General features: G+C 53.2%; 1 protein-coding gene across 1 annotated transcript in view; it reads right to left on the bottom strand.

The window, feature by feature from the left end:
• Window positions 1-4604: 4604 nt before the first annotated feature.
• NDUFA10 (NADH:ubiquinone oxidoreductase subunit A10) overlaps window positions 4605-21671 on the bottom strand; it is a 37456-nt gene continuing 20389 nt past the window's right edge. The window contains exon 10 of the mRNA XM_055402283.2: window positions 4605-4972. Coding sequence (XP_055258258.2) covers window positions 4904-4972 — 69 coding nt within the window. The 3' untranslated portion in view covers window positions 4605-4903. The remainder of the gene's footprint in view (window positions 4973-21671) is intronic.

Raw genomic sequence — 21671 nt, 5'->3', positions numbered from 1 at the left:
CTCTGGCCCGTGGTCTGCATGTCTGCACATGGGGCGCCCTGCCGGGCCTGGCCTGCGCCGTCACGCCACGCGGCCCAAAGCTGGGTCTCGGAGGAGCCAGTCCGCAGGTGGACGGGGGCATGGGCCCCAGGACAGACAGGCGGCAGGCGGGGGAGCACAGAGTGGGGCCCTCAAGGGGACAGGGGCTCTGGCCTCGGCGACACTGGGTCCTTTTTCTGGCTTTTCTTCAACTTCCATGCTGAGTCGAGGCTGTCCCTGCCTCCTGGAGCCCTGCCCGATGGGCAGCCTCTGCACCAAGCAAGCCCCTGGAGACCCTCCTTCAAGTCACAGGGTGACCGCTCAGACTTGCCCCCAAGGATGTGAGCTTACAGGGGCAGCTGGCCTGGGTCAGGGTTGGGGTCCAGGGAGGGGAGGGAGCCCCCGGGGAGGGAGGAGGCCCCAGGGAGGGGGGCGCAGGGCGGGCCCAGCAGCAGCACACCCAGGCCGCCCGCCGTCCTTAGACGGCCTTCCTGTTGCTGCATCGTGGGGCTCGTGCGGGAGTGTCGGGCTCCAGACGTCCACGTGCTGCCCCCAGAACCCGAAGCCGTGGGTGGGGCGGAGGCCCTGCAGGTATGGCCGTGGGCCTGGAGGCAGCCACTCTGCATTTTCTGGGGCCGCGTCCTCACGGGGCCCTTGGACGGAGGCAGGAGGGCCAGGGTCAGGGGAGGAGGCCAGGGACCCGAGGAAGGGCTGTGAACCCCGGGACCTGGGTGGCGTCCCGAAGCTGGTGGAAAACGGATCCCCTGTGGACAGCTGGCCCAGAGCCGTCCTGCGAGAGCACATGGGCGTGATTCAAGCTGCGGCGTCCCAGTCGGTTGTGGCGGCACCAGGGGCCACTCTAGGCTCAGTGGTGGCCCGAGACCAGGCAGGATCACCCCCAGGGGCCTGGGTCCCGGCAGACACGCTGCTGAGCGCCCCACCCCGGGGCCCTCGCCGTGACCTCAGCGGGGCTGCAGCTCTGGTCACTGCCCTCCTCGGGGCATCCGCCCTCCACCCCTTCTGCAGGCTGGAGGCCGCTGCGGGCCACACGGCCACCTTCGGGCAGGGGCTGCGACGCATCCAGGCCCCGGGGCAGGCTCCGTCCGCGTGGTCACAGCACTGCACTCACATGCCCGCCTCCCGACACCTCCAGGGAGGAGCTCACAGAGGACACGCTGCCTCCCCAGGGATCCTGGGCCTGGGCCCTCAGTGTCCCCACGGCGCCTGCAGTGGCGTCCTCTGGGGGCCATCTCAGCCCCAAGGGGCTCCTGCCAACCAGCTTGAGGAGCAGAGGGCACTGAGAAGCGAAAGCTGCTTTTAAGGAGGGCGAGGTGACTGGCACACGGCCGACCCCGCACCTTCCAGGGAAGCGGCAGAGAGAGGCCCGGACTCACCAGACAAGCAAACGTGATGACACCTGCCGGAGGAGAGGGGTGTTTCATTTTAAAGCCTGGAGTCTTTCCAGTCACTTCTGACCAGGTAAAAAGTTATCATTAGATTTTTTTATTTTTTGTACTCTCAAATGCAAATTGATTAACCGTCAGAAAAAGCCAGAGCCAGACCAGAGATGATGCTTTTGAACTGTGGTGTTGGAGAAGACTCTTGAGCGTCCTTTGGACTGCAAGGAGATCCCACCAGGCCATCCTAAAGGAAATCAGTCCTGGGTGTTCATTGGAAGGACTGATGCTGAAGCTGAAACTCCAATACTTTGGCCACCTGATGCGACAAGTTGACTCACTGGAAAAGAGTCTGATGCTGGGAAAGATTAAGGGCAGGAGGAGAAGGGGACGACAGAGGATGAGATGGCTGGATGACATCACCGACTCAATGGACATGAGTTTGGGTAAACTCCAGGAGTTGGTGATGGACAGGGAGGCCTGGCGTGCTGCATGCAGTCCATGGGGTCGCAGAGTTGGATACGACCGAGCGACTGAACAAGACCAGAGATGCTGAAGCGCATAGCACGGCTGGTGGGCAGTGACTCAATGACAGGAGAAGGACAGGCCCTAAGTCCCGGGTGTCACCCCGCCATCACCGCCACCTCTTCCTGCCACAGACGGCCATGCGACCGCAGGTAAGTGGCTCGCTTGCCGGTCTTGTGCAGTGGGGACCTCTAGCCACTGGAATTCCTTCTTCATCTACGCTACATTCTCTCAGCAAGATTTTCCCTCTTTTCAGAAGGGATCCATTTTCATTTTGGCTTCGGCTGGTGCGCTACAAAGCCTTCTTGCTTTTTATTTCAACAGAAATGAGTTTATTAAATTTATCTCTTAAGAAAGCAAGCTTCACATTAAGTACGCAAATACTACAGACGTAAGCACGTGGAAAACTGCCCTGGAAGCAGGGCCGCACGGCAATCCCAGCATTTGCAGGGCTGGGGGAGCAAGACCCTCTGAGAGCGTGGAGGAGTCAGAGCAGCGTAGAGGGCATCGGCTGTGCGAGGTCCGAGCCAGTGGAGATGTGCAGGCCTCTGACGGCAGAGGCACTGCGACACGGAACCCAATGCTGGGCGCCAGCCCTCCTGGTGCATGTCCAACCCACAAGGTGGACTCTGAAGGGCTACACTGGGACCGCCTGGCTGGCTCCAGGCCCACTGCCCTCCCCCGAAGGAGCACAGCACTGCGTCTGCACTGGGACGCCCCGGGGCCCACCTGGGCTTCTCCCCACAAGGGACCCCGCATCTGGAGCTGGAGCTGGGGTCCGTGTCCTTTCTGTCCCCCGTCCAGGGCTGCAAACAGCGGTTGGGACCCAGGAGACTACACTCACAGACACACATACACGTATTGAAGAACCTGACGCCGACCAACATGTACTCCCTGCTTGCTTCTCGGCGCTGACATGTGCACCGCTAAGAACGACCAGCCCAGAAACGGGTCCCTGGTGAGGGAACAGGACACAGAGAGACCCCGGCCAAACTGGGGGCTGACGGGCTTTCGACAAACAAAACGGGCTTTGAAACGGGCAGGGCAAGGGCGTGTCTCCTTCCTGTCGCATCAAGATCCTGGCCTGAGACGAGACGAGGACAGAGCATCCCTGGGTCACCTGCCCCACACTGGGCCACGCGCCTGGTCAGCGCTGGGCCACGGGCCGCGGGCAGCTGCAGGGGCAGTGAGGCCTGGTGACCCGCCAGCTGGGGTGGACGTAAGGACCTGTCTGCCACCCCCTCTGAGCAGCTGGTGTCCTCACCCACCTGGTGACAAAACCTGATAGAAAAGGTGCTTGAGGGGAAAACGAGCATATTCTCAGTCTCCCTCCTGGAGACACACACGTGTGGTTGTGACAACAGGCTTCCTTCCCGAGCCTGGAGCAGGAGAGGCTGGAAGCGCGCCGTGACCTCCCCCCTGGGTTTCTCGGGGCTGTGGGCCTGCCTGGGAGACGGAGCCGCAGTGGCTCCTCGGGCCTTCCGTGCGTGCAGAGGCTCGGACATGTGCTCTTCTGACCAATCTCCCAGGAAAAGAAACTCCCAGCACAATGCGATCCCCCTCTCAGCCCACAGATCACACCCGGAGCCTGGAGGAGCAGGGTCACGGGTCAGCACTGACCCTCCTGCCCGAGGCCTGTTATCGACCTGCCCGCTGGCCTCAGACCCACGGCCGTGACAGGCTCCTTAGGCCAAGACGCTGGCCTAGCCGAGATAATCAGATGTGTTTTCCTTCCCGTCCTCTCCTCCCCAACAGGTCTGTGAGGGGCTCGGACCAGGCCTCTGGACTGGCCCCCGCCTGGTGCACCCACTGTTAATGACAAAAGCAGCTCTTTTGTGAAACGCAAAACACTGGTCACTTAACTCTGGATTCCAATCCAGAAACTGCTGGGAAACATTTTAATTCTTAAAATCTAACCAGAGCAAGCCCAGCGAGGGCGGGAGGGCGGGGAGAGACGGGAAGGAGGGGTGGACAGGAGGCGGGGCTCCTGCAGTGACCTCCAGGCACCTCCTGCCGTGGGGACCGTCCAGGACTGGGGCCACGGGCCACGTGGCGGGGGAGCACCTGACCTGAGCCCTACACTGACGGGATCTCACCTCACACACGTTTCAGCAGTCACCTGTGGCTTGGAGCTGCGTGCTGACCGCGCTTAGCCCTGGGAAGGAAACCCTGACTCGGCGCCGCAGCGTAAGAGCTCGAGTCCTGAGGAGCACACGGTGACAGCGAGCCTATAGGCCATCGCGCTTCTGTTTTCCAGGTTTCAATGGAGGTGAACAGAGAAGCGTGACTTCCTCTCACGCGACTCATTTCTGACAACTGGACTTTCAGGCGATGGAGGGGTAGGTACACTGATCTGCCTTTGCATTTTGCCCCACCGCCATCCTCTCCGTGAACCTCCCCTCGAAGGAAGGAGTCACGAGGTCAGCTGACCACTGTCCTCACAAGAGACTTCCAGAGCTCGGCTACAACAAATGCCCGGCTCCATAAATCGGGGGTAATTTCTCCCTTCTTCGGGTATTTCCTCTAACGCGGGAGTTACATTCTAAAACACGCAGAATAAACGTGTCTTAAACCAAACCACATCCAAGCAAACCGTGAGCTAACGGTGTGCACACATGTATGTGCCATGTATGTCCGTGTGCAGACGCGTCACGGAGACAGGCCCCACAGAAACAGCTTTATTTCTCCAGTCTGAAGACACAGGCAGGCTGCGCCCAACAGAGCCGGGTGTGGGGAAGGAGACGCTGCGGGCGGGTGGCGGCGTCTCACAGCGGACGCTGCTTGCCCGGGGACCGGCACTGCAGAAGCAAGCTGGGCCCCCTAACTGGAGGGCTTCCGTCCGCTCCTGTGACTACCCTGCTCCCGGTGCGATGTTCGCACCCCTGCCCCCAGCATGAGGCGAGCAGCGTCCGAGAGCCGGGGCCTGGTGTGTCTCCGTCGCTGCGAGGCGGCCTCGGGAGGCGTCACTTCAGCCAGATCCACTTGTCCCCAACGTCCTCGTTGTACCCGGCACAGTACTTGCGGCCCGGCAGCTGCGGGACAGAGCGTGGTTACAGCAGCTTATAGCAGACACGCATGCCCCGCTCAGCGACAGCCTCCCCGCTCCGCCCCTCGTGCCCCAGGGCAGGGGGGCCTGCCCCTGGGGCCTCCTGTGGCAAGGGTGAGGGGCTCCTCGGGGAAAGAGCACAACAGGACCCTACCCCCAAGAGCTTCCATCCTGGCGGGGCGCTATAAACACAAATACTACACACACCAACCCAAGCGCTGCCTTGCTGTCAGGAGGGGGCCATGGAGCCACCGGGAGAAGCGGTTCTGGCCCAGGGGAGCTGCAGCCATGCAGGAAGGGTGGCGGCAGGAGACGTGTCAGCCCCCTTCCCCCGACCCTTCCGTCTCCTGCCTGTGCCACCCGCAGGGACCGCATGGCCGGTCAGGGGCCGGGGCCTGGGGACACAGGGTGGGAACCAGGCGCAGCCACGAAGCAGGAGCTGCAGGCACGTCTCCCCTCCGCCACTCTCGTCCACGAGGCACTCCGAGCCAACTGCCACAAACACACAGTGGCTGTAGCAAGAACAATCTAAGACTTTATCATGCCTTCATTTTTATCATATCAGAAAGTAACGTTTTATCTGAATGAAGAACTGCAGCCTCACATCCAGAGAACAGAGTTCAGATCTCAGGGATGCTCTGAGAGACTCTACAGCCTCCCTAACGGCAGCAGACCCCACCAGGCCAGCCGCCAGCACTGCAGGAAGGTCCAGGAAGGCTCTGCCGTCTTCTTTGTGAATTGGATTTTAAACCACAGAGCAGAGAATAAACACGAGCAGAGTCTGGAGCCGCAGAGTCCGCCAGCCTCTAGGAACTGTGCCACAGTCTGCTCTCTGGCCCTCTCGGGGCAGCACCTGACAGGCCGTGGGCACAGAGCGCAGTCCCCAGATCCCCGTGGCCCTCTCAGTGGGGAAAGGCAGACAGAGAAGCCCAGGAGGCTTCCGTCTGCGGTGATTCAGTGACATGCAAACGAGCCTTTTCCTTTTTCTCACTCCGTATCCCCTTTGCACCAACCTGCGCCTCCACCACTAATCCAGGTCCTCATTTGTACACCCTCTCCGTGGAGCCATGAAGGCAGAGGTCACAGGGCCGCCAGCACGTCCCTCAGGAGGTGCCTGACGAGCCAGCAGGAGTGCAGCCCCTGGACCTGGCTGGAGCTCAGCGCTCTGGCCCGTGCGGGTCCGTCCTGCGTCAGGGGAGAGCTGGCAGCGACGGTGGGTGTGAGTTCAGAATGGGGCTCCAGAGACTGCGGGAACAAAGTGATGCCACTGAGTCTGACCACAAGGTATCTGAGGCCCTGGTGAGCTCTGATGTTAGGAAAGGCACCCAGCTCTACCCGCTCCAGGCTAGATGACAAGAGTGCCTAAAGTGGCTCAAGACGTCCAAGGTCAGAGAGGATACTCTGGGTGCTTAGAGATGCCAGCACAGGCTGAATTAGCCAGCTGTTCAGATACCAGCCAACTGAGAAAAGAAACACATATTCACTCATTCTCCTGGAGGAAACAAATCCTTCCACCTCTGACGCACTGTGTCCTAGCTGCTTTGGGAGACATGAACGCAAGTCCTATCTTCTCTAAGCTTGTAAAATACATAGAACACATAAGCCAGTCAGGCAGTGGGACAGCAGCAGGTGGACGATGCTGGAGGGGTGGAGGGGTCTGAGTGTTCCCTGCCCCACGGACACAGGAGAAGGGGAGCGCCCGCTGCAAACACACCCACACTCGGGGCTCATCTTCACGCCTCAGGGTCGCAGTATCACACAGGCAAACGTCTTAATTCCGTTTAACTCAGATATGCAGACGACACCACCCTTAGGGCAGAAAGTGAAGAGGAACTAAAAAGCCTCTTGATGAAAGTGAAAGAGGAGTGAAAAAGTTGGCTTAAAGCTCAACATTCAGAAAACTAAGATCATGGCATCTGGTCCCATCACTTCCTGGGAAACAGATGGGGAAACAGTGGAAACAGTGTCAGACTTTATTTTTTGGGGGCTCCAAAATCACTGCAGATGCTGATTGCAGCCATGAAATTAAAAGACGCTTGCTCCTTGCAAGGAAAGTTATGACCAACCTAGATAGCGTATTAAAAAGCAGAGACATTACTTTGCCAACAAAGGTCCGTCTAGTCAAGGCTATGGTTTTTCCCGTGGTCATGTATGGATGTGAGAGTTGGACTGTGAAGAAAGCTGAGTGCCGAAGAGTTGATCCTTTTGAACTGCGGTGTTGCAGAAGACTCTTGAGAGTCCCTTGGACTGCAAGGAGATCCAACCAGTCCATTCTAAAGGAGATCAATCCTGGGTGTTCATTGGAAGGACTGATGCTAAAGCTGAAACTCCAATACTTTGGCCACCTCATGCGACGAGTTGACTCACTGGAAAAGACCCTTATGCTGGAAGGGATTGGGGGCAGGAGAAGGGGACAACAGAGAATGAGATGGCTGGATGGCATCACCGACCCGATGGACATGAGTTTGAGTGAACTCCGGGAGTTGGTGATGGACAGGGAGGCCTGGCTGCTGTGACTCATGGGGTCGCGGAGAGTCGGACACGACTGAGCGACTGAACTGAACTGAACTGAGAACGGGCATTCCAACACAAAAACAGGCGCCAAACCAGCTCTAACTGAGGTCTGAATGTCGAGAGGAAGTACACACCAGCCAAGTCTGTACCTGTCTTCTTCAGCAGATTTAGATGAACTGATCCTAAGGCTTTTCTGTTTATTCCAAGTTTGTCTTTAGTAAAGTGAACTTTGTAAAGGCAAGAATATACAATATTAACATATTAAAGTTATTAAACGACTCTATTTTAAAAAATGGTAAAGGAGAACTTGACACTGAAAATGAAAATAGTAACCTGAGATAATAAGGAAATAAAAATAGCAGGAGAGAAAACTGAAGATCCTGTTGTCCTAGCAACTGTCTTGGACATGATCTGATTCATGGAGGGAACACAGTATCTTAATAGCATCTGGCCTCCTTAAATTGGAAAGAGAATCGGTAAAGTGGAAACCGATTCACGGTTTGTCTACCCCAAGGAAGGGCTGTGCAGAAATAAAAAGTGACCTGATGCAGTGTTTGAAAATGGCTTAAAAAAATTAGCAGGCGCTCATGCACACATTCAGTATTTGTATGAATTTGTTTAAAGGGTCACTTCCAACTTCAGAGCGGAGGGCAGTGCTGTATGAATGGAAAACGTGCTGATAAACGGCTCTTGTCCCTCTGAGACTCCAGGCAGTCCCTGGAGACTGCATGGAGGCGAAGGCCAGCAGAAGCCCAGACAGGGCCGCCACAGGTTAGCAAAACCAAACCAAACCAGTCCTTCTTAGCACGTCAAACTCCGAGACCCTTTCTCTCCTAAGAAAGGTCACCCTTCATTAGTCAAGGCCCCCGTGTCACAGCAGGTGAAGTGGCCGAGCCCATACATGGACTGACACGCAAGGCACCAGCCCAGTCTCGGGGGGTCGCCCCGCAGCCCCCCCGTGAAGGGCCCCACCTCCCCTGCTGGAGCCTTGGGAGCCCAGATGACCTCCCTGGGCCTCACTCTCACCGAAAGAGCTGACGGCCCTCTCAGCCTGCCCCTCTCCCCACCGCACGGATGCTTCCATTCCTGGAATGAGCTGAGCCTGCCTCTGTCTCCCAGGACCACTGCCCCTGCCCCAAGTGTGGCGGGAATACCAACAGCACGCGGGCAGGCACCCAAGGCCTCGCCTACACGGCAACTCCCACCTGAGTCCCCATGGCACTTGGAGGCCCTGCTGTGCACTTGTCTGCCACCGTCCACTCCCCGCCAACTCTTATTCCTCCATGTCCCTGGTGCCGGAACAGCGGCTGAGACAGGAAACACGCGACAGGACACCAGGGGTGTGCCTGGCGCAGCAGCAGGCGCTGCGGTGAGCAGCCCCACCACTCAGCACGCTCGAGACGCCGCAGCTTTCCGGAGCATCACAGCGCAAGGCTTCCCTCACGCGCCCTGCACTGGGGCTGAACCATTCTCTGTCCACTGTGCAAAAGGAGACCCAGCTCCAAATCAGCTTTCAGATCACAAACAAGTTAAACAGAGAAGCCTTCCACTTTCAGGAAAACAGCCCAGTACCCTGAAAAACCTCTTGACACAAAACCTCCAGAAACGCTTTTAACTGCACTGCTGAGCAATGTGAGGTCTCAGCTGGGGCTGAAATGGAGAGGGGGTGGCAGGCTCCACCCCCGGCGCACCTGCAGAGCCGCCCGGAAGGCCTGCGGCGCGGCCCGGGCAGGCGGTCATGGCGATGCACCTCTGCACAGGTGTGCCGCTCTGAAGTGATGGGGGGCGGGGAACACACAAGGACGTCTCAACGGGGACCTTAAGAATTCACTACCTCAGCCGGTCCTCACACAAGCGTGGGCTCCAGATCCTCACCATCTGGGCCTGGAATCCCATAAGCAGCAAAGGAAGCTTCAACCCTGGGTCTTCCTGAACCCCTGGGCCTGGAGCCAGCGCAGTCCATCCAGGAGCAGGGCCATCAGCATCAGCAAACAACACAGGATAACCCGCGAATGCAATACCCGGGGGTGGGGGGGAGTACAGCCAGCCGCAAACCCAGGCGACTGATCTCCAGAGAGTCCGGGCTCACCTGAATTTAAAACTTCCTGAACCTTCCTGTCCCGGGCAGGGTCAGCGATAAACACCCGAAGCATGAACTCGGGGGCCAAGGTCTCCAAAAGGCAGCAGGAGATAAGCCACCATGGGTAGGAATCACAGAAAATGGGGAATGACAGAGTCAGGCTCCAACCCCAACGCCACACACAGAGCACAGACGCAGTACTCGGCTGCGTTCAAGACGGTGAAAGTCAGAGAGGGGACTGAGCAGCGAAGCGAGGGGTGAGACCCTACCGACGAGTCAGAAGGCGCCAGCTTAACAGAGAGATTTAAACCCAGGCCCATCCTGCTTAGACGCAGGGGCACCAGAGGCAGAGAGGGCAGACAGTTCCTGAAAAAAAGAAAGACCGAGATACCTAATTACATAAACAAAAGGGTAACGTGCCATCCCTTTTTCCAAGAATTGGAAGCACTAACCAATAATCTCCAACCGCAGAGCGTCAACAAGTTCAGCCTCCCCTGGAGGACCTAAGTTCCGCCTCTCCACTTCCAACACAAGAGGCAATGGGTGTGTCTTGAGAACACCACCCCCTCCTAATTTCCAGGCCCCCACAAGCACAGTGCCAGAGCTCCTCAGGTTTCTGACGGAACCATGATGCAGGTTTCGGTTTATTACCTTTATTAGATTAATCAGGATGATACAGCTGACCCTTGAACAACACGGGGTAACCAGAGACCGTGGAAATGGAGGGGGCCACCTGTAAGTTCTTGCCCCCATGTTGTACAAGGCCCAACTGGACAAACTTCTTATATTCAGACTGGCTAAAACACTCACTTTTAGATGCTGTTTTCCTGAACAGTAAGAAACCAGGGTAACTGATTTCTGCAGACCATCGCCATAGAAAGCACCCTGTCAACTCTCGCTTATTCCAGGAAGTAAACGGCCACAAACACCCTCTGCTCTAGTACTGAACCAATCCGGCTGGGAAAGAAACAACCCCTTAAAATGTCCCCATGCTGCTCGCTCACCCCCGCACGGAACCACCCTTGTCTTGGTGTCTCAGAGGACAGCGGCCTCACTGGCTGCTAGCTCAGCCATTTCTAGAACTATGCTCACAGCCGGGCCAGGGAACCTTCAAGGAGAGAGAAACCTTTCTGGATACAAACCAATGGAGAAGAAATTCACGGAAGGGTTTTATTCGTTCATCTTTATTCCCCACAACACCCTTTCTAGAGCGAAATTTGGCAATAACTGTTGCTCACGTCTTTAAGGTTCAAACAAAATTCTGTGAATGAAGAGACACACTCACTATTATTTACATTCTAATTTCAACTTATCATTTTTTAAAAATTCAAACTTAAATTGAAGAAAGTAGGGAAAACAACTAGACCATTCAGATATGACCTAAATCAAACCCCTTACGATTATACAGTGGAAGTGACAAACAGATTCAAGGGATCAGATCTGCTAGAGAGAGTGCCTGAAGAACTATGGATGGAGGTTTGTAACACTGTACAAGATGTGGTGATCAAGACCATCCCCAAGAAGAAGAAATGCAAAAAGGCAAAACGGCTGTCTGGGGAGGCCTCACAAATAGCTGAGAAAAGAAGAGAAATGAAAGGCAAAAGAGAAAAGGAAAGATATGCCCATTTGAATGCAGAGTTTGAGAATAGCAAGGAGAGATAAGACAGCCTTCCTCAGTGATCAATGCAAAGAAACAGGAAAACAATAGAATGGGAAAGACTAGAGATCTCTTCAAGAAAATTAGAGATACCAAGGGAGAATTTCATGCAAAGATGGGCTCAATAAAGGACAGAGATGGTATGGACCTAGCAGAAGCAGAAGATATTAAGAAGAGGTGGCAAGAACACACAGAAGAACTGTACAAAAAAGATCTTGACGACCCAGATAATCACGATGGCGGGACCACTCACCTATAGCCAGACATCCTGCAATGTGAAGTCAAGGGGGCCTTAGGAAGCATCGCTACGAACAAAGCTAGTGGAGGTGATAGAATTCCAACTGAGCTATTTCAAATCCTAGAAGATGATGCTGTTAAAGTGCTGCACTCAATGTCAGCAAATTAGGAAAACTCAGCAGTGGCCCCAGGACTGGAAAAGGTCAGTTTTCATTCCAATCCCAAAGGAAGGCAATGCCAAAGAAGTGTTCAAACTACCACACAATTGCACTCATTTCACACGCTAGTGAAGTAATACTCAAAATTCTCCAAGCCAGGCTTCAACAGTATATGAACCAAGAACTTCCAGATGTTCAAGTTGGATTTAGAAAAGACAGAGGAACCAGAGATCAAATTGCCAAAATCCACTGGATCATAGAAAAAGCAAGACAATTCCAGAAAAATTTCTGCTTCAGTGACTATACTAAAGCCTTCGACTGTGTGGACAACGAACTGTGGAAAATTCTTAAAGAGATGGGAATACCAGACCACCTAACCTGCCTCCCGAGAAATCTGTATGCAAGTCAAGAAACAGTTAGAACTGGACATGGAACAATGGACTGGTTCCAAATTGGGAAAGGAGTACATCAGTACATCAAGTGTGTATACTGTCTCCCTGCTTATATGTAGAGCACATTATGCTAAATGCCAGACTGAATGAAGCCCAAGCTGGAATCAAGATTGCTGGGAGAAATATCAATAACCTCAGACATGCAGATGACACCACCCTTATGGCAGAAAGTGAAGAGGAACTAAAGAGCCTCTTGATGAAAGTGAAAGAGGAGAGTGAACAAGCTGGCTTAAAACTCAACATTTAGAAAACTAAGATCATGGCATCTGGTCCCATCACTTCATGGGAAATAAACGGGAAAACAATGGAAACAGTGTCAGACTTCATTTCCTTGGGCTCCAAAATCACTGCAGATGATGACTGCAGCCATGAGATTAAAAGATGCCAGGTCCTTGGAAGAAAAGCTATGAAAGACCTAGAGAGCATATTAAAAAGCAGAGACATTACTTTGCCAACCAAGGTCCGTCTAGTCAAGGCTATGGTTTTTCCCGTGGTCATGTATGGATGTGAGAGTTGGACTGTGAAGAAAGCTGATTGCCGAAGAATTGATGCTCTTGAACTGTGGTGCTGGAGAAGACTCTTGAGAGTCCCTTGGACTGCAAGGAGATCCAACCAGTCCATTCTAAAGGCGATCAATCCTGGGTGTTCATTGGAAGGACTGATGCTAAAGCTGAAACTCCAATACTTTGGTCACCTCATGCAACGAGTTGACTCACTGGAAACGACTCTGATGCTGGGAGGGATTGGGGGCAGGAGGAGATGGGGAGGACAGAGAATGAGATGGCTGGATGGCATCACCAACTCTGTGGACATGAGTTTGAGTGAACTCCGGGAGTTGGTGATGGACAGGGAGGCCTGGCGTGCTGTGATTCGTGGGGTCGCAGAGAGTCGGACACGACTGAGCGACTGAACTGAACTGACTGAGCAACTGAACTGGAAAATATCAAGTAAATGAATTCCATTAAAAAAAAACTCTAAATTATGACACACGTTTTACTCCACAAAATAAACACAAAGACTCTGATGGCCTGCTGACCGCTGGGAGGGGGAGGGCATCCCGGGGAGATCTGACAGATGTCTTGGCGGGTCCGATGTCCGCACCAGCAGTGATGACACACTGATGGGGGTTCAACTCTGCGTTCTTCCTCCCCCAGACACACACATCCAAGCCAATCACAAGAAGAACGCCAGACAAGCTCCAAGGGATGGACACTCTACAAAACACCTGACCAGTACTCCTCAAAACTGTTAGACACACTAAAACAAGGAGAGTCTGAGAAGTGGACACAGTCAGGAGGGGCTTATGGAGACAGGACAACCAAAAGCCACAAGCTGTCTTGTGTTATCATGGGCCAGAAAAAGGCCATCAAGGAAAAACTACGGAAATCTAAATAAGGTCTGGTCTCTTCTGAGTAGAGCATATCAACAGTGTTTAGTACTGATAACAAATACACCACACGAATACAGACATCAATGCAGGAAACTCAGTCACAAATTTAAAAGACGCTTACTCTTTGGAAGAATAGCTATGACAAATTTAGACAGTGTATTAAAAGGCAGAAACTATGGCTCTTCCATTAGTCATGTATGGATGTGAGAGTTGGACCACAAAGAAGGCTGAGCACCAAAGAATTAATCATTTCAAACTCTGGTGCTGGAGAAGATTCTTGAGAGTCCCTTGGACAGCAAGGGGTCAAACCAGTCAATCCTAAAGGAAATCAACTCTGAATATTCATTGGGAAGACTGATGCTAAATCTGAAGCTCCGATACTTTGGCCACCTGAAGCCAACAGCCGACTCATTGGAAAAGGCCCTGGTGCTGGGAAAGACTGAAGGCAGGAGGAGAAGGGGACGACGGAGGATGAGATGGTGGATGGCATCACTAACACGATGGTCAGGAGTCTGAGCAAGCTCCGGGGGACAGTGAAGGACAGGGAAGCCCGGCGCGCTGCCGTCCACAGGGTTGCAGAGAGTCGGCCGCAACTGACCAGCAGCAACAAGCACCCTGTGTGCGCGCTCAGTCGGGTCCAACTCTTTGCTGCCCCACGGACTGTAAACCTCCAGACTGCTCCGTCCATGGGATTTCCCAGGCAAGAATACTGGAGTGCACCGACCGTTCCTACTCCAGGGGGTATTCCTGACTCAGGGATCGAACCCACATCTTTTACGTGTCCTGCACTGGCAGGCAGATTCTTTACCACTGCGCCACCTGGGAAGCCCTAATATCATCATAAATTTTCATAAGTCTAAAATCATTCTTAAAAAATGAAGTTATTTTTAAAAACACTTAAGAATTTTAAGAACTAGACTTCCCCAATCATTTAAATATTGACTAAAAATCCCAACATTTCTAACCATTACAATCCTAAATCCAATATAGCAACCTCCCTTTAATGGACAGATTAAAAATAAGAGAAAACACCGTAAGGATGAAAAGCTGCCGAACAGCCTCACTAAGTCGCTCGGTGAAATGACGAATATGTCCAGCATCTGGTGGACAAGCACAGACCAAGTCCCCCCGAGCCACCAGGAAAAATGGACAACACACACAAAAAAAGTCTGCCAAGACATCAAAGGGAGGGAAGTTCCAAGGCCCCAGAAGAGGACGGCAAAGGGGGGCTGCCTCCGTCCAGGGGCCCTGCCCGCCCTTACTGGCAGGAGTCAGAAGCCGAGTGAGCCCCAGCAGCGGTCAAGACCCCCCCCCCAGAGAAGCAGTCCAGCACAAGGGCTCCATCAGGAAGGGCACACGGGAAACACGCCGGACCTCACAAACCCCAGAGCAGCGCCCGCCAGCTGGGCCTCTGACGGAGAGGGGAGCCTGCCAACTAAAATGCTGCCAGAAGACAGTAAGCACACTGCCGCAGCCTCACACCATCTTAACTGTTCTTCCAAAATAACGACTTGCATTAAAAAAAGTACCAGTATACCAAAACATAAGATTAGATGTCCCCAAACGAAAAGACCAGAGGGAGAATGAGTTTAAACAGATCTAAGAGCGGTCCAGATATTACAGTTACCAGATAACTTTGTGACTGAGGCACAAGAGAAATTAGATAACAAAATAATTTCAACAGATGACTTAAAATTATTTTTAAAAAAAAGAAGGAAATTCTAAAATCAAAAACAAACATGATGAAAGTTAAAATCTCAAATATAGAAAATACAGGCCTAAGAGCAGGTCCGGAAGAGCTGAAAGGAGTAATTAAGACAGCGTGAAGAACACATCCGGGCTGAAGGTCACAGAGCAAACAGGATGAAAGACACAGGGAGGAGGACACAGGGCACGGCAGAAAGGGCCCAACGCGTGGGGTCAAGAGAGGAAAGAAAACGGGGTGCGAGCCAGACTGTTCTAAACCCAACAACACGCATCAGCCTAGAATGCTGTGAACTCTACGCAAAGTACACACAAAGGTACAGACGCACACCCCCCAAGACAGCACAGATACTCAGAACCACGTCCGAAAGCAAAACCCTGACAGAGACATACGGAAAAGACTTTCAAAAGAGGCTGGCAGCTCCGGGGTGGGGAGCGGGCACTGCGGGGCGCCACCAGGCTCCTCCGCAGGCCTGTGCACGGGGGCAGAGGCAGCAGAGGGAGCGTGGTGACGCCCGGGGGCACGGCCAGGAGGGAAACTGAACCGAGGGTGCCAGGGGTCTCGCTGCCTGAGCAGGACGTGGGATGGGGACAACGAGGAGGAGCCCGGAATCACAGGCGCTGGTGTGCACTCGCGGCGGCCAGTACACTGAGAAACAGAAGCGAACACAGACGCACACGCGTAAGGTAGGAGTCCTGGGAACCCACAGTGACTGGAGTTTCAGTGAAGAAATGAACAAGCCGAGAGGAGAGGCCACCGCTCGATAGAACAGAGACTAACAGCGTAGAAGGGGTGACAGAATCCGGATGATTATGCTCTGACAGCCATCATGTTAACCAGCAAGTTAGCCAAGAAAGTGAACAGATGCTAACTACTGGGTCACAGGCTGACAAGGAAATGGACATTTACATGGTTTCCAAGTACTTCCACTGAAAATATTTATTAACTACAAAGAGTAAAACAGTAACTTTACAGTGAGAACAGCATCTCAGTCACGTGAGCACAGTTAACAGAGCCCATGGCAGGACAGACAGGAGTCACGTGCTGCCTGATAAGATGCAGTAAGCTCCCTAACATCCCCACAAAACCACACAAAACCCAGGTCTAATCATGGGAAAACAGCCAAACCAAACCAAACTGTGGGATATTAAAAACAACCATCCTGTGATCAGAAGCGCCAAGGTCTTGAATATCAAGGAAAGTCTGAAGAAATGATCATATTCACAGGTTCTAAAGAGACAAGAAAACTAAATGCAATCCATTATCTTGGCTTCGATGACTTTGCTCTAAAGAACCTTCCTGGTCAGGAGGGGGAACTCATGTACACCAGGGGCAGATTCATGTCAATGTATGGCAAAACCAACCAATATAATATTGTAAAATAAAAAAAAAAAAAGAACCTTCCTGGGACAGGTGATGAGGTCTGAACAAGGTCTGTGGATCAGAGGTAGTAATGCATGAATGTTAATTTCCTAACTTTGACAGCTGTACTGTGGTCATGTGGGAGAATGTCCTTGTTTGTAAGAATTACACATTAAAGCCATGGTTCTCAAACCTTAGTGTGTATCAGAACTGGCCGGAGGACTCCCTAAAACAGGCTGCTGGCCCCATCCCCAGAGACTGCTCCAGGGGACTGGGCTAGGGCCTGGGAACTGGCATTCCTCTCGGGCACCCAGGTGCCCTGACACGGGATCACACCCTGAGAATCCGTGCGTTAGGACGGCTGAAGATCACGGCATGACACTGATCACTGACAGAGGTTCGGAACTTAGTTTTCTATTCCTGCTATTTTAGTAAATTTGGAAAATTCCGAGATGAAAATCAGAACACTTAAAGAGCACCTTAACCAACAAGGGTGAGAATCTGCTGTCAGCAGAGCTTCCGCAGACAGGACTAGGACATCCAGAGAGGTGTGCAGACCAGGGAGGCTGTAGCAGCAGGGCAGCCCGGGGTCCATGTGCGTGAACTGACCACATGAGCAGCGCCAGCGTCCCAAAGGGTCACAGGCAGACAGACGACGGACGACAGAAACAGCACACGAGAACCGGGGAAAGGGAGGCAAGAGGGCTCCAGGGGCCTGACGCTGTGGCCCTAGAGGACCACCAACGCACAGGAGGAGCCACAAAGCAAGGACGGACACGGTAATTACCAGGTCAGCCACTGAAAAACCACTGAAAAAACCGTAACTAGGAAGCGAACAGGAGGGGAATGGAATAAAAATGTTGAGAAAACCCAACACTTTAATCCACAAGCAGGCAAGAAAAAAAATTAAATACAAAGAAGAGGTAAGAAAAACATAAAATATATAGTTAACATAAACTACTTAAACACAAATGTATCTGCAATTGCACTAAATGTGAATGGATAAACATTCCCCATAGTTAGACTGGGCAAAAACTAAAGACAAAACTGTTCTCAGGTTAGAAGGTGTCCACTGGAAATACAAATGTGCAGAAAGAACGAAATTAAAAGATGTGGAAAAAGCAAATATTAGCCAAAGGAAAACTGCGGACACTGCGGAAGGCAGCAGTCAAGTACCCTGAGGCAAGAACCTGCAGCAAGGACACGAGGAAGTTCCACCACACACAGAAGGACCCGCGCTGAAGCTCCAAAACTCTGGCCGCCTGATGTGAAGGGCCAAGTCACTGGAGAAGGCCCGATGCTGGGGAAGACTGAAGGCGGGAGGAGGAGGGGACGACAGAGGACGAGGTGGCCGGATGGCACCACCGACTTGACGGACAGGAGTCTGAGCAAACACCCGGCGACAGCGGAGGACAGAAGAGCCTGGTGTGCTGCAGTCCACAGGGTCGCAGAGTCGGACACGACTTAGGTATTGAACAACAGAAGGGTGACTCTATTAGGGATGTGCAGCAATTCTAAATGTGTGCAGGCCTAATAATGCAACCTCGAGACACACACGAAGCAAAACCTGACAGAACTAAAGGAGGAACAAACCCCCAGGCAGCGGCAGCCTCCCCCAGGCCTCTCACGGCAAACGGACAGAGGAAGCAACAAGCATCAGCGAGGAGACAGAACGTCTGAGCAGCGCGACGAGCGGACGGCCTTTCAAGGGCGCTAAGAGCCGGGCACACGAGGGGCGGCAGGGCCTTCCCCGCCAGGACCGTGAACCGCCACCAGGGTGACCAACGCTGGGCCGAAAAGTCAGTCTCAGCCGCCTTCCAAGGACTGAAATCACAGGCTGTATGTGACTAGACAGGAGTTAAGCCAGGAGCCAGCAACAAAAAGACCATTAGAAACACCCCGACTGTTTCTAAATTATCTAATATAATTCCAATTAGCACAACAGCCAAAAAAGAAATCAGACTAAAATTAGAAAATATTTTGAATTGAATGTTAATGAAAACACAACATCAAGAACTATGAGATCCAGTTAATTAAACCAAATTAGGAGGGCAATGTGACCAGCTTTACATGCATATATTCAAAAGCACGACAGGCTGAAAATCAATGATCCACCCACTCACACTAAGAAGTTAGAAAAGCAGCAAATGAAAAGTGAAAAATGAGGAGCAGTCGTCAGTGAATGGAATGTACAACAGAACAAGCCAGAAGCTGGCTCCCTGAACGACGGACTTCTCGCGAGAGTCTGAAACGGGAGGAGGGAAAGCGCCAGGACCAGTAACAGGGTGAGGAGGGGGACAGGCCGCCATCAGCGCGATCGGGTAAAACTCTGGAGGGCGTTCTGAACAGCGCCACGCCACGAAATCAGAAAACGTGAGACGGGGGCAGAGTCCTCAACAAACACAACTTTGAAAACCCAAGAAGAAACAAGAGTGCTGAAGATTCCGCGTCTATGAAGGCAGGTCATAATGAAGACGTTTCCACTCGACTCCAGCAATCAAGCCTTTTGAACACTGCAGCAGGGAGCAATGGCGACCTTGAGCAAACCCTGCCAGGGCTGGAATGAGGGCCCCCAACTCAGTGCTCGATGTCAGCACGGTCTTGCTGACAAACCTAACTAGGCTACTGCAAGAAAGAAAAATTACAACCTAATCTCTCAGGAATATAAATACAAAAATCCTAAACTAAACCTGTGAGAGGTTCAGCTACACACGCAGAGGACAAAGTACACAGCAGGACTTCTCCCGGAAACCAAGGCTGGCCTTGCACTAGAAAATCAACCCATGTAATTTTCATGACCACATTCACAGAAAGAACAGATCACCCATGACAAAAAACATGACAACACTCAACACCCATTCTCAACAGCAGCTCCCTGGAAACTACTAATGAAATGGACCTTCCCTGGTCTGGGAAAGAGAATCTGTGACTAATCAAGCCAACTTACCGCTCTGGCGAATTACTGAGAACTTCCTCCATGGGATGGAAACAAGAGAAGGACGAGCCCTGTCACAACGTCCATCCAACCGTGAACTAAAGGTGCACCCCACACAGTAACGTTAAGAACAGTATAAAGATCAGAGAGAACCAGAACCGTCATTCTGTGCTGGCGAGTGCTTTCCTTCCACGTGGGAACTGTAAATGCCCGCTCTGCACACAGCTTTAACTTCTGAGACCCCCAGTGCTTCCTGCAGTCACCACAAGGCTGGCGCGGCTGCTGCACCCCGGTCTCCCACACCTGTCAGTTTAGAATTCAGTGGTGTGGCTGGGTCGTGCGAGTCTTCCTACTGTTTATGATGAGTGGCAGTGGCTTTTCACTTGCATTACTGACATAAAGCTTCCTTTTAAAATAAATTTGTGGGGAAAAAAAGGTACCACATTTTTTTAATGCACACGGTAGGGTGCCTGGCCTGCAGCTGTCTCCTGACGGGCAAGGTGCCCTTGGAGCACCTGAGCAGCCGCCTCTGCTCACTCGGGTTCTGCAGGTGCCAGCGCCTTCATGCATTTACTCCGTTTGTTCGTTAGCTCAATGATTTATTCCGCTAAATGTTCACTGAGCGTGTGCCAGGCACCAGAGCTGTCCCAGGCCCTGGGAACAAAGCCGGGTGTGACACAGACAAGAATCTCTGACCTCAGACAGGTGCTGACAACACAGTGGGAGGAAACAGAAAACAAGCAGAAGGTGAAGCAGAGAATTTTAAATGATGGCGGCAACTGCTGTGGAGAAAACGAATTCCCAGAAGAGGGCAGGGCGGAGCCGTTGTGAGCTGGGGCAGCTGAAGTTCAAGTCTTGGTCATGGTCCAGGAGGACCTTGCCGAGAAGGTGACGGGTGAGCAGAGACCTGCAGGGGCGAAGGGGGTGGATGGGATGCTGGGGAGGACCACACAGGTCCACGCAGGGATGCAGTGAGGCTCAGCGCTCCTGGGACATTCCCGAGGTAGGAAGGAGGCTCCTGGTAGGAAGGAGGCCCCTGCGCCTAGAGCAGAGGGAGGGAGGGAGGTCTCCGGCCACCGAGAGGGCTCTGGCTTGTCTTCTGCAGGATACGGGGAGGTAAAAAGATGTGTCATGAACCTGGGGAGAACGTCCTGGTCTCTGGTTAAAGAACAGACTGTACAGGCGTGGGCAGAAACAGGGCAGTTAGCTGGGAGGCTGGTGAAGGAGCATGGGTTGGGAGGCATGCCAGTCTGGACCAGAGCGGTCACTGCAGACGTTCTGAACGGTGGTCAGACTGTGGACTGAACCAAGAGTCTGTATTCTACTGCACTGGAAAGTGAGAAAGAGGTTGGCTGACTTCTAGGTTTCTGGCCTCAGGAGCTGGAACTCCGGAGCTGGGCATGGCAGGATGAGCTCAAGCAGGACAGCAGCAGCCACCACGTGGAGGCAGCCCTGATGCCAGGCTTGTCGAGGCCGCTGGGTCACCACATGAGGGGCAGGGCCCCTGGCCCAGCAGAGCAGCATGGAGGCAGCAGCTGTGGTGACGGGCCAGCTGAGTGCCCTACCCCACACCTGCCAGCTCCCCTCAGACAGAGGGCGTGAGACACAGACGCACGCATCAGGAAGAAAGAAACACGAACTGCAGGGACCTCGAGCGACAGCTTTACGCTTTCACGGTCCTCCCCAAACGTCTATGCTGAGAGGCACTTCACCTTAAAGCAAACGCCGAGGATCTCAAGTAAGGAAAGCAGTGCACGTCCTCGGGTCCCAGTCAGTGCTGAGCCAGCGATGTGCGGACACAAGTCAGAGAATCACACGAAAACACTGAACTAAGACGCCAACTCGTCTGTGCACCGACCGCCTTGCCCAGAGAATCCCACGGACAGAGGAACCTGGTGGGCTACAGTCCATGGGATTGCGAAGAGTCGGACATGACTGAGCAACTAACACACATGAGCACTGACCACCCAGGCTGAAGCTCTGATTTAAATACAGTCATTCTGCGCTTCTGCCGATAACCAATCACAGCCACCGCGGACGTTCTCAGTACCACTGGAGCCATGATTCAGGAGAGATCACTGCCAGCCAGGTTCCAACACAGAGCTTCCAGAGCCCTCCAGGTTTACCCAGCCTCTACGATTCTCCATGCCACTCTGCACAAAGCCTGTGGACCTGCCCAGCTCTCACGCCTGCCC

Source organism: Moschus berezovskii, chromosome 4 (genome assembly GCF_049115385.1).
Source record: "Moschus berezovskii isolate FMDL1 chromosome 4, NW_MosBer_1.0, whole genome shotgun sequence".
Taxonomy (NCBI): domain Eukaryota; kingdom Metazoa; phylum Chordata; class Mammalia; order Artiodactyla; family Moschidae; genus Moschus; species Moschus berezovskii.
The sequence above is the reverse complement of the archived record's forward strand: the minus strand, read 5'-3'. Positions and strand labels throughout refer to the sequence as shown.